The sequence below is a fragment of the Odocoileus virginianus genome, chromosome 1, assembly GCF_023699985.2.
Source record: "Odocoileus virginianus isolate 20LAN1187 ecotype Illinois chromosome 1, Ovbor_1.2, whole genome shotgun sequence".
In the NCBI taxonomy this organism is placed as follows: domain Eukaryota; kingdom Metazoa; phylum Chordata; class Mammalia; order Artiodactyla; family Cervidae; genus Odocoileus; species Odocoileus virginianus.
The window spans coordinates 3056035-3069625 of NC_069674.1; the positions used below are offsets into that span (position 1 = coordinate 3056035).

Consider the following 13591-nt stretch of genomic DNA (forward strand, 5'->3'; position numbering starts at 1 on the left):
GAGGCCTAAGATGAGGACCTTCAGGCTCTGAGATGGATGAGGTGGTTGTGACACTAGATCAGGGCTTCCAGGTTCCAATTGGGGTTGGGTCCTGGGCTCCCTGCCCGCACCGTCCATGGTCTGAGCTCACGGCTGCAGGGCGAGACCCCCCACCACTGGCCCTTCTGTCTGCACCTAGCCACCACCCCGAGAGCTGAGGGTCCCCCCGAGGCAACCAAGCTCTCTGCAGGCGCCCACCCCTGCGAGGGGCGCTCCACTCCTTGGTCTGACCTTCATTCATCTCCATTCATCACTCTGCCCTTCATTCCAGGTGACCACGTGCTTTCCAGGACAATCTCTTCATCGAGCCTCTCCTGTTGAACTACTGACATTTTGGTAGCATGAATTTTTACAACGTTAACAAGCTGTTTTTAAAAAGCTCACTTTCTTTAAACTGAAAACACAAATGACCCAGCGTGAGTGCAAATGCCTTCAGTTTGGATTTTCACTAACTCTCGGAAATGAGTCAAGATGCTGTCCTGGGGGGAGGAGACGTAAGCCAGCGCCAACGAAGGGGCGAAGTAAGACCCTCGCTTTTCCTTTCGTTTTTTTTTTTGGCTGTTGACATTTTAGAAAGAAAAATAACCTCGTTGATAAAGCAGTGTTGTTAAGTAGGTAGGAAAACAGCACTGAGACAAAAGGACTCCTAAGAGGGATTTTTTTAAGGCTTAGTTTCCTTAGAAGGGACTTCAGAGTCACAGCTGTTACACTGCTAACAGGCACAGTCATGACTGAGGTGGAGGGCGGCCCAGGTCTCTGCAACGGGGTCCCCACGAGGTGACTGGGGGAACACGGGTGCATACGTGTCCACAAAGCAAGGCTGCTGGGAGTCGGGGAGGAAAGCCGGATGGACGTGTGGGGCTGGAGGGGCTCCACGCTGACAGCAGGTCGTTGAGTTCACCCCAGGAGGAGGCCCGGACTTCAGGGTCTCAGCAGGGCCCGTGCTGAGAGCTGAACCGGCCTGACGAGCTCCACACCAGAGAGCGGGGAGAGGCCTGAGGGGCGATGGGCCCCGTTGGGAGGGCTTTGTTCCAGGGGAATCAGTTAATCCAGACTGGAGGGTCCAAGAGGCCCGGCAGTTGCTCATCTCCTGTCGCTCCCGCTGGAGCCAGGACACCAAGTCTAGGCGGAGGGGATGGAAACAGGGTGCTCTGTGGTCAGTCGCTCAGTCGTGTCCGACTCTTTGCGACCCCATGGTCTATAGCCTGGCAGGCGCCTCTGTCCATGGGATTCTCCAGGCAAGAATACTGGCGAGGGTTGCCATACCCTCCTCTAGGGGATCTTCTCAACCCAGAAATCAAACCCATGTCTCCTGCATCTCCTGCATTGCACGCAGATTCTTTACCTCTGAGCCACTAGGAAGCACCAAAACAAGCTAGTAAAAGTGTGAGTCATTCAGTTGTGTCCGACTCTGCGACCCCATGGACCATAATCCGCCAGGTTCCTTCACGGGATTCTTCAGGCAAAGATACTAGAGTGGGTTGCCATTCCCTTCTCCAGGGGATGTTCCCGACCCAGGGATCGAACCTTGGGTCTCCAGGATTGCAGGCAGATTCTTTACCGTCTGAACCATCAGGGAAGCCCCGCAGTAGATGAAAACGTGGTGGGGAACACTTATTTCTGAGGGTGACCACGAAACACGAAGCAGCTGGTGATTGCAGAGATGCAGGGTCTCTGCCATCAGCGGCGGAAGTCATCACGGGGAGGACACGCCCCCCTCGGCACTTCCGGGAGCGGCAGATGGTCCAGGACACAGGGAGCGTTCAGTGGCGGTTTACAGAGACGGAGAGGAGCCAGGAAGTGAACGTCCAGACTGAGCGCCCACAGAAGCACAGTCCTGCAGCGTGCCTCACGTTCGGGTGGTGGACAGGCCCGTCCGAGGGGGGTGGACGGCTGGCAGTCCAGGCTGCCCCGCCCTGAGACCCCGTCAGGAGAGCTGACAGCTCAACCACTCATGAAAAAAAGCAACTTTCCAAAAGGACTCCTTCACCCCCCTGGGTAAGTTATTCTACCCGTGACTTTCCTCGGAAAAGTACCCCAGGGTCTAACCAGCCGTGCCATCCGGAGGTCAGGGCACAGCCCCTCATTGGTAAAGACGCTTCCCTTTGTTCTCTGGTCTCCAGGGAGACGCAGGGCAGGAGCTCACTGTCATGAGGGCCGCAGCCTCACGCCCTGGGAGGTGATGGGTAAGTCGACATCCTCTGCTGAGCGGGACGCGGAGCCGTAAGCATTCCTTAGTTTCCTGCCGCTGGGGTATCACATCCCCACTAGTTGCTCCCCAAGGACAGCGCTAGCCCCACCGCCCCCAGGTCCCCTCACCACCCCTCCGCCTGCCCTTGACTGCACAATTCTGAAGACAGACTCAGAACCCCTTTCAAAGATGTGCACCTGTCCCCATCGCGGGAGCAGGCCAGGCAAGGAGGAACCCAGCTCTTGGTCTCTGACCCACAGAGCGGGCCCGCGCAGACCCCGGCCTTGAATCACTGATGTGTCTGCTGCCCTGCAGTCGGTTACAGAAGTTTCCACGTCACTTGGTTCTGAAAGAAAACACTGCTACACAGCAAACCCACCAAGTTCCCTACGCTCTCAAGCGAGCCCACTGCGGGGCCCTCGAGGCCTGGACCCCGAGCGTGCCGTCAGCTCTAAGTGCAAAGCAGGCCGCCGCGGGGCCCTCGAGGCCTGGACCCCGAGCGTGCCGTCAGCTGTGAGCGCAAAGCAGGCCACTGCGGGGCCCTCGAGGCCTGGACCCTGAGCGTGCCGTCAGCTCTAAGTGCAAAGCAGGCCGCCGTGGGGCCCTCGAGGCCTGGACCCCGAGCGTGCCATTAGTCGTAAGTGCAAAGCAGGCCGCCGCGGGGCCCTCGAGGCCTGGACCCCGAGCGTGCTGTCAGCTGTAAGCACACAGCAGGCCACTGCAGGGCCCTTGGCTTCCCTGTGCTTTTGTTAAATGTTTCTAGCAGAGATGACACACGAGGAAATGAAAGGATAATTTAATCACATTCTAGATCAGCAGAGACAAAACCTCACATAAACAGATGAACATGCAGGGAGGGGTGGGCAGGACATCACGAAATGATCAAAGAAAACGGAAATTCTCCATTAGGCAGTCAATCATCTGCTAGAGGATAAATGGAGAAAGATACAGTTTGGAGAGAAATTTTGATATGGTTTATGTTTCAGGGTAAATCACTACATATACTGACTGAAAAAGAGGGAGGAGGGACTTCCCTGGTGGTCCAGTGGTTAAGAATCTGCCTTGCAATGCAGGGGACTCAGGTTCGATCCCTAGTCAGGGAACCAAGATCCCACGTGCCATGGAGCAACGAAGCTCGCACGCCACGCACACGGGGCTTCCGCCACAACTAGAGAATCGTGAGCTGCGAGAAAGGATCCTTCGTGCTGCAGCAGCGTCTCGACACAGCCAGATAAATAAGGGAATAAATATATATTTAACAAATGTATTCATTTTTTAATTGAAGGATAATTGCTTTACAGAATCTTGTTGTTTTTCTGTCAAACCTAAACAAATGTTTAAAAAGAAGAACAATGGGAGGAAGAGAAAGCTGGGAGACAGCTGTTCAATGCTGAGCGTCTTTTCTCAGTTAATCTCGCTTAATCCAGCCAAATCCATTTTCCCATCTCTAGGCTTTCCGCAGATAATGCCAAGTTCTGGGAACCGCCCGGCTATCCCCCAGGAAGAACAAAGACCACAGACCGGCACCGCTTCAGCAGCGACTTTTGGCAGAACGGACGCCTCCCCGAGGTTAAGGTTCTGTCCCCTCGCAGCGCAGGGCCCAGTCCGGCCGTGTTCACCACCTATGATGCGATCTGAAGGTCAAGTGAAATTTACCCTAAAAGGTGATCGGAGGCCCCGTGGCGGCGCGGGAGAAAATGCCTCCCTCTGAGCCCCTCCTGGTGGCCTGGCCTGGGCCACCTTCCTGTGGTTCAGGGGTCCGCAGCCCAGAGGCATCGTGGGGATCTGGCCACACGGGGAGGAGGCGGTGCCCGGAAAGGCCTTGGTGAACTTTAACTGCAGCTGTGTTTCTCTGCTCCCCGAGGACAAGTACTCATTTCACTCTGACTCATTATAATTAGAGTCGATTTCCTCTGGGGAGCAATATTTACTTTTAAAAATAAAACAGCAATGGGAGATCTGTGAGTGTTTGCAAGGCCTGCTTGTGGGTTTTGAACTGTCTTTGCCAAGAGCGCCTGCCGGGAGCACCTACCGGGAGCACCTGGCCCCGGGGGGCGGGCCTTCCCAGGTGAGCAGAGCCAAGAGGGCATGCGGTCCCCCAAACATTCACCAGCTGCTGCCTTCTGGGAAAGGCTGCTGACTCCTGCTCCAACATACAGGATGTTTTCTCAGTGCTGAGAGGTATTGCCTTCTAGACTCAGTACAAGAAAAACAGCAAAGTTAAAAAAGTTTAAAGTCTCAGATACCAGGAGCACATGAGTACGCCTGGTACTAAGACCAAGTATCAGCAATCGTACTTGACTGAACCTTCATTTCCCCGAAGCAGAGAGGAAGCTGAACTTCCTTCACTGTCAGTCACATCCTAAATATACACAAAGATGTTATTTTCTTTCACACACAGATGCTAGCTATTTGCCTCCATCTAATTATTTTATATTTAAGTGGTTGAGAACCACAAGAATATCAGCTGATTATTCACCCGTCCATTCATGCATTTACTTTTGACCTCAACAGTTATTTCCTAAGTGCCAGGCATGGAGCTAGATGCTCAGAATTCACAGATGGAAAGTGCTTGGGGCTTACCCCAAGGACCACCCCAGTGGGGAGAGATGTGTGGGCAGGAACTCGTGTGTGAAAGGAGTTTGTGTGGTCACACTGGGGTGCCTAGAGAGGGGGCCTGGCCCTGTGAGCAGAGGGGCTGGGGGAGCTTTCTCAAAGAAGCTGACCCTAGTTCTGCTGCTGGTTATTCTTTAGGAGATGAAGGTAATAACTTCGATAATCACCTAACCCAGCCCTGACCACGGTGCAACCTGGCCTGAGTCTTAAGCACTTCAGTCTTCTACAGTCTCCTATGGAATTATGATTTTTTCCCTTGCACAAGCATTAGCGCCTTTGAGCAAAGACGACTGTTATCTCCTGGCTGTGACTGATGGATGGACGGGTGTCATTCTGCAAGTCAGCTCGTGGCACCCTCCTGCCCTCTTGTCACTGGTTTAGATCCATTAAATGTGCCTTTTGAAACATCCGCTCACTAAGTGTGCACCACAGGGGACACTCGGGTAACAGGTAACACAGCCGGTGGCCTACACCCTCCTGCGTCTTCAAATCAATTCGAGGCAATGGAATTAACACACAACCGAGAAAAAATAATTGTACTACTGGGGAAAGGAAGATCATTTTAATTCCTAAGACAGTAGGCAGCCTGTTTAACAGAATCTCACCCCAAGGTTTTTTAAATGATCATTTTCTGTGCTATTTTAGGAAGAGTTTTAAAAAATGCAGCTTTATTAATCGGCTCAAAGATGTAGAAGAAAATGGTCAGCCACCATGCCACCTGATCTTCAAGCTGCAAGCGCTTTCAGGAAAGGGTGATGCAACCTTGTTAATGGGACCGACGTGTATCACCCGGTTTTAGACAGAAGTAATGCTAGGGATGAACCCGAGTGGTTTTAACCACTTGTTCAGACCCCTTTTTCCTACACATTGGGTTTCTCAAAGACGTCTTAGTTTTGCCCATTCAAGTGGGAATCCATGGAGCTTTCTGGCATAAAGCAGAGATGGCCCCACCAGTTCTGGGCATTCTGCAGACTGTGAGCCGGGAGCCCAGGTCCACGGCAGCTGCAAATCTACTTTTCTCATGAAACCCTCCAGAGGAAAGAACCAGAGTTCCATGAGCAGAACCAAAGAGCATTTCATGACTCCACTATTCTGACCATTTCCATCTGCTGTCCTCTGATGAGGTCCATCTCAGATTCACGGTTAAGTCTACAGTCAACACACACGGCCCAGTCAGGGACTGCTTTAAGGATAGCAGGTACCAGAACCAAGGCATATGCTATTCCAACTTCAACAGAGTTCTCTAGCAAAAGAGACGGCTGGCCCTTTACACATGCAGATGTCCTGGGGTACTTTTCCAAAACGTAATTCACACAAACACAGACTCTGAGTCTAGGGAGATACATTCAGTCTGTAAAACATAAACTTCATCAATGCGGAAACTTGGTCACTGAAAGCAGTGTGCTTACCAGCTGCTGACCCTTGGGGCCCCATCCTGCATACTGAAGTTTTGCGTTGCTGACTTCCGGTGGATCCAGGCTCTGAGGGTCCCTGAAAGAAAAAAGCAAAGAAAAAGGTGGGAAATAAGAAGTCAAGATGATGTACCTGTAGCTCACTCGTTTTTCTTCCACTGAATCATTTTCGGGAGCTTGTGTTATTCAATTAAAACATCTCATTCAGCCTCCACTAGATTTCTTCTGCTATATATATATATATATATATATATATATATATATATATATAATTTACATGAAACTGAAATAGGCTGGTCATTGCTTAACTTCCATAGTAAATATTCATCAAGAGAGAACATGCAGAGAGGTGTGTAGACCAATTTCTAAAATACCCCTAATAGTAAAAAATGGGAACGTGCAGCTCTGCAGGGATAAATCCCCACAACTTCCATCTCCATCTTTGGCTTTCCTGACAGACAGGTATCCCCCTGAGCACAATGCTGGGTCATTCTGACCTTCCCAAACAGCAGCCTCAGGACAGAGTCCACCCTTTAGTTTGTGCTGATACAGAAGAAGGGTGGGGTGGGGGAAGAAGGAAGTGGTGAAGGAGGGAGTGAGGAAGAGAGGGACCAAGACCTGAGGAGAGAAGGGGGAAAGCCCAGGAGGAGGATTTTTTTTTTTTCTTCTAAGCCTCACATTTTTCATTCTTCATTTATTGATATGCAAAATGCCACACTTAAAAAAAAATCTTGTCTATGTATTTAAATAAAGGTCCTAGTGAATAAGTCACAGTAATAAAAGGAAAAAACCTAACACTTTTGTAAATATTAACTATTTCAGTATATTTTATAGCTACCACTGTGTACCCATGTAGGAAAGACTGAAGTCCGAGTTTCTTTCTGACATGTCTGCCGAACAGGCCAGGCTCTACGGAGGAGCACCTCTCACTCAAATATAATGTTTCTTGTGCAGAAGACACAGCTGTGAAGGTGCCCATCCGTCTAGAGAGACCAGGGTTGAGCGGTCTCAGGAAAAGACAGATGCTGAATTTTAGGAGCTGCCTGAACCAAGATGAAGCAGGAAGGGAAGGGAGGCGAGTGAAATGGGTAAGAATGTGCTGATTCAGAGCTTCGATCAGTAGAAAATTCTAAGGTATTAATAAATGCTTAACAGTACTATAAGGATGAAACAGTACACTGCAGACTAAAACGTGTTAAGGGAGACAGGATGGTCTGCAAAGCCCCCGGGGGTTTCAGGCATTGTGGAGAAACCAGGGAAGCCTGAAGGTGGATGATGAGGAGCTAATAAGAGTGACAAGGACAACAGCGGTCAGCCAGGAGGCGGACACCCAGGCAGGTAGAAGGGCCTTAACTTTCCAGCTTCCAGATGGTTTTTAACCAACTCTACCTCTGTACGCTTTTAACATTTCAAAGTATTTTCATAAACATAAGTGTTTTCCTCTCTAACATGCTGTAGGGAAAGGCTTTCTAAGGCTGACTCAAAACCCAGAAGTGATAAAAGTGAGGTAAATTTACATAACAGTACATTTTTTGCATGACAAAAACCACAAACAAAAGATACTGGCAAACTGGGAGAAAATATTCATAACAAATGAATGGCTAATATCACTACTATATAAAGAACTCTAAACTATCAAGGTTATAAAAGAACAAACAAAAAGAAACAAGAGAAAAAGACATGAAGAGATAATTCACAAAAATACAGAAAAATATATTAAAAAGGACTCAAACGCATTCAAAATTAGAGAAACATAAACTGAAACTACACTGATATTTCTCACCTACATACACACACACATACTCTCACACATATACAGATAGATCCAAAATCCAGATATGTGTGTATCTACTGGTTAGTACACATAGCTACATGCCCTTGCTCTGTTCATGGAGAAGCCTAGACTCAGTGACACCCAGGAGAAGATGAGCCCACCCAGTGCCCTCATCCTGGTCTCTGAACACCATCTTTCAATTAAAAAAGAATAGGGCTCCCAGGAGAAAAAACCATAAGCAGGCTAGAACAGCAAAAATGCATGATGAATCTGGAACATCTTATAGACCAGAAAGTCAGGAAAGTCTCAAAAAAGATAGAGCTTGTTAATAGAAGGCAGAAGCTAAAGCTTGCATGGCCAAAGCTGGAACAATCTGAGCAACAAAATCATGAACAATAATATTGACTTAACCCATAGAATAAATATTCATGATCCTTACTAATATAAAGAATCAAATACATAACTGGGGGGGGGCAGCTCTTCTTAATAACAGAATTCCAATCAATAAATGCAGAAGAAGGAAAGAGCATCACCCTTGGGGGAACAGCAGAGTGATGACTGCTGCAGACAAGATCCATGATGGATGCTAAAATTAGCAGGGAAAGTCTGAAGAGAAATGATTTGCATAGTCTCAAAGTATCTCCTGCAAGATACTTATCACCCCAAAGGAGAAGATAGCAACTTTACAAGGAGAAACCTGGCAGACAGCAACTTAACCAAGAGATCAAAACCTGGCAGACAGCAACTTAACCTGGCAGATGGCAACTTAACCAAGAGATCAAGGTCAGCATCACCAGAAGTAAAACAAGTCGACATCAGGACCGTTCAGCAAGATGCACTGAGAAAAACAGAACCTCATATATATAGTATTGTCAACTGGTGAAAGTGAAGGTCGCGTCTTCGTGTCGGACTCTTTGCGACCCCATGGACTATACAGTCCATGGAATTCTCCAGGCCAGAAGACTGGAGTGGGTAGCCTTCCCCTTCTCCGGGGATCTTCCCAACCCAGGGATTGAACCCAGGTCTCCTGCATTGCAGGTGGATTCTTTACCAGCTGAGCCCCCAGGGAAGCCCATCACTGGCAAAGCCCAATATCAATTCCCGGGGAATAAACATAGAATCTGGGTAATAAAAGAAACCTGACCTTTTTTCTCCCTTGTGTTTTTCATATAATTTCACTTACAGGGGGCCAGATGAAGAGGCCTCGCCCTTGGCCGTTCAGGCCGCCAGAGTTTCTGGTGTGAAATCGCTGCTCCGCGCCCTCTCCAAAGGGGCATGTGCAGAGATGCTGCACCCATTTCTGTGATTCAAGTCGACGGCACTTGCAGGCCGTGTGCAAAGGCGCCGAGCTGGGCACTGCGATCTGGAGTGAGAGCCCCGCCCCTCCGATAGCCCCGCCCCTAGGGCCCCGCCCCCTGCCCCTGACCACGCTTGATAAAGCAGCCCTGCCCGGACCTGGCAGAAGAGCATGTGTTCTGAAGGCCGATCTCCCACTTCAGCGTCCTTTTCGTCCTTACATCAGCGGACAGAGCTCCCCTCTGCTGCTGAGCTCAGCCCCTTCTCGTTCTATTGGCTCCACACACGGCAGGAGGACCGCTGCGGGGAACCAACTGGGGTGGGTCGGTAACAGCATCTTTGCTAGGAATGCATCGCCTCTCTCCAGTCATGAAAATACTTCAGACAAACCCAGATGGAGGCGCTCAGCCAAACAGCTGACCAGTGATCTTCAAAAGTGACCTTTCCTTCCACAAAAGAGAAGGGAAGACGGAGGACATGTCACAGCCTGGAGGGGACTGAGGGGAATTACTACCTGCAAGAATGTGGGATTCTGATACAGAGAAAAGGCAGTGATAGAAAAGCTGGTCAAGTGCAAATGAGGTCAGCCACTGAGTGAATAACATTGTACCAGTATTAATCTTCTGTTCCTGATAATAACGCTGTGGGTATGAAACGCCGATACATTAACAGCAGGAGAAGTGGAGTGAGGCGTAGAAGAGAACTCTTTGTACTATTTTTGCAACTTTTGTTCATCTAAAATTACTTCAAAATAAAAAGCTAAAACTATTCTGAAGAATTTTAGTAGCTTATGGCTGGTTGGTTACAAAAATTATTATAGTAAGTAATGAAAAGTTAGAGAATTACCCCAACCCTGACATACTGTGATATTGATATTGAATTGAAAAACCATGACTTCTGAATCTAACACATGACTGTATCTAACTTCTGTATCTAACACAGCTTCAGCACTCAATACACGCATGTGAATAGACAAACAAGATGGATGGACTATAGATGGATGCATGGCACTAAGAAAAGAACTTTAGCAGGTTTAAAGGTCTAATGAGCTCACCTGTCCTGGGTTTATTTAGAATTTTTGAAGCAAAGACCACAGGGTAGGAGATCAGAAAGAAGTAGCCTTACTTATTACTGAAAATTAGTTGGTTTGATTATGATACCCTAGGATATGTCTAGGATACTCACAATAGCTGATGAGCTTCTCTCTGATCTAACAACTGTAAATTCCTGTAAAAATTTCCATAAATGCTGCCTGGAAATCATATCTCCAGTAGATAATATGTCTCAGAAGGTGGGGTGAGCACCAGGCCAATGCACCCACCCACACACACACACGTCCAGATTCATTACCTCTGCTCCCCTGTGCTCAGGAGACCATTTCTCCCTCTCGAGAGAGGACAGACAAGAGTCCACAGCCTGGAGGCAACAAAGTTATAGGAAGAACCTCAGGCTAGCGATCAGAAGTCTAGCGCCCAGGTTCAGCTTCCTGATGCATGATCATGTGTCTGGGCTGATCACACATGACCACAGATCACATGATTCAACAGGATACGATACTGTGTATACTGACAGCAGGCCATACAGCACTTGAAAGTGGAAGTGTTACTCGCTCAGTCATGTCTGACTCTCTGTGACCCCGTGGACTGTAGCCCCCCAGGCTCCTCTGTCCGTGGAATCCTCCAGGCAAGAATACTGCAGTGGGTTGCCATTTCCTTCTGCGGGGGATCTTCCTGACCCAGGGACTGAACCTGCATCTCCTGCATTGCGGGCAGATTCTTAACCACTGAGCCACCAGGGAAGCCCATTATCTAGTACATACTTCATAAATGCCCATTTACTCACTGATAAACTGAGTAAATCCCCTAGAGTAGGAAATGGCAATCCACTCCAGTATTCTTGCCTGGAAAATTCCATGGGCAGAGGAGCCTGGAGGGCTACAGTCCATGGGGTTGCAAAGAATTGGACACAACTGAGCAACTGAATGCACACACACACACTGGTAAATATTCAAGTCGACTATGCACCACAAATTCTATGTAACTTTAGCAAAAGGTCCAACCACATATCAGCTATAAGGACAAATTTACAGAACTCAGCAACCGAACACATGACCTATATTCCTGTATTAAACTGGAGCTTGGGTACAGAGATGTTAGCTCTCAGCCATACCCTCCCCATCTGTTTCTGTAAAATAAACCTGTATTTTTGCATCTGCACATGATTGTGTCAGATTCTTTTGCTTTCAAGTTAAAAGTGCATCTCTTCCAGCCATCCCCTCCCCCTACCAACACACCCAGACCCCTGGAACCAGCAGAGAAAAGCATGGAGCCAACCGGAGTCTCTCCCCTCACTGGGACTAACCCACACGTCGCTGTCCTTACATCTAGGGCTTGGGTGCTCGCCACCCTCTCGGCACCAACTCCAACCTCTCCTGCTCTCTTCACGTCCCCTTTTATCTGCTGCCCCCTTCCTCTGCTCTGAGCAGAGACCCACCTGTGGGGCAGACGGGAAGGGGCCCGATCCTGGTCACCTTCCAGGAGGAACCTGCTGCTCTGGAGGAAATGACAACCCACTCCAGGATTCCTGCCCAAGAAATCCCATGGACAGAGGAGCCTGGAGGTCTACAGTCCATGGGGTTGCAGAGAGTCGACACGCCTGAGCGCGCGCGCGCACACACACACACACACACGTGCACACACGCAGTTGATTTACAATGCTGTGCTAACGTCTTCTGTACCGCAAAGATTAAGTTACACATATAAATAAATTTTTTCATATTCTTTCCCATTATGGTTTATTACAGGATATTGAATACAGTTCCCTGTGCTGTACAGGAAGACCTTATTTACTCATTCTTTATGTGATGCTCTGCATCTGTTAATTCCAGACTCCCAGTCCTCCCCCACCCCCCCCCCGCCAAGCCCCTCCCCCTGTCAATCACAGGTCTGTTCTCTGCGTCTCTAAATCTGTTTCGGGCTGGTCGGTAAGTCCATCTGTGTCATATTTTAGATGTCACACAGAAGAGACATATACGGTACTGCTCGTTTTCTGTCTGACTCACTTCACTTAGTGTGATATTATCATTCCAGGCCCATCCGTGTTGCTGCAGAAGGCATTATTTCAGTCCTTTCAAGGCTGAGTGCTATCCCACTGTATACACACGTACACCACACACGTTGTCTCTATTCCTGCGTCTGCTGATGTGCATCTGGCTTACTGCCGTGTCACAGCTGCTGTGCGTAGTGCTGAACACAGAGCTGAATGTATCTTTTTGAATGATAACTTTTGTCCAGATATATGCTCAGGAGTGGGATTGCTGGAAATGACAGCTCTCTTTTTAGCTTTTTCGGAACCTCCATACAGTTCTCCATAGTGGCTGCGGTGGAGTACCTCTCATGAAGCCCTAGCGTCCCGAGGACTGGCTCCATCTGCTCTTTCTACCTTTCTCCTCTCTCTTCATTGTTACTTCTCTCCAAGGGGCCACTTTCCCATTCTGTCCATTATGATCCACCCCCTTGTCTTTTCTCCGGAACCTCATGAAGTACATCACATGCAGGGGTCATTTTCTGACTTTCCACCCTGTTCTCAACCTAGTGGAGTGTGGCTTCCACCCCACTGTGAAGCTGGCCTGCTCTTAAGGTCTCCCGCCACCACTGACTTGCCAAACTCGTCTTCTATGGGCTCTTCTTCTGCCTCCTCCTTAAAACTGAGTGTCCTGGGCTCCACCGGCCGCACCTGCTCCTCCCATTGCACTCCCACCCTGGTGATCTCCTTATGGTCATTTTTGTTGTTAAGTTGCGTCCGACTTTTTGCGACCCCACAGACTGCAGCATGCTAGGCCTCCCTGTCCATCACCATCTCCCGGAGTTTGTTCAAACTCATGTCCACCGAGTCGGTGATGTCATCCAACCATCTCATCCTCTGTCATCCCCTTCTCCTCCTGCCTTCAATCTTTCCCAGCATCAGGGTCTTTTCTAATGAGTTGGCTCTTTGTATCAGGTGGCCAAAGTATTGGAGTTTTGGCTTCAGCATCTGTCCTTCCAATGAATATTTTGGGTTAATTTTGTTTAGGATTGACTGGTTTTATCTCCTTGCAGTCCCTTGGACTCTCAAGAGTCTTCTCCAGCACCACAGTTCGAAAACATCAGTTCTTTGGTGCTCAGCTTTCTTTATAGTCCAACTCTCACATCCATAAATGACCACTGGAAAAACCATGGCTTTGACTAGACAGACCTTCATGGGCAAAGTAATGTCTCTGCTTTT

The 13591-nt window shown here is 48.8% G+C and overlaps 1 protein-coding gene and 1 long non-coding RNA gene across 7 annotated transcripts in view; one reads left to right on the top strand and one right to left on the bottom strand.

Moving 5' to 3' along the window:
* DPP6 (dipeptidyl peptidase like 6) overlaps positions 1-13591 on the bottom strand; it is a 1052271-nt gene that overhangs the window by 154974 nt on the left and 883706 nt on the right. For all 6 annotated transcript variants that reach the window (XR_011482010.1, XM_070450430.1, XM_070450574.1 and 3 more), the window contains exon 7: positions 6256-6337. Coding sequence is in view for 5 of the 6 variants with exons in the window: in XM_070450430.1 (XP_070306531.1) it covers positions 6256-6337 (82 nt within the window). In the remaining variant the exon portion in view is untranslated. The remainder of the gene's footprint in view (positions 1-6255; positions 6338-13591) is intronic.
* Positions 1780-11509, top strand: LOC139029819 (uncharacterized). The gene is made up of 3 exons (XR_011482059.1): positions 1780-2037; positions 2163-2225; positions 9218-11509. It is a non-coding gene; the product is annotated as an uncharacterized lncRNA (long non-coding RNA).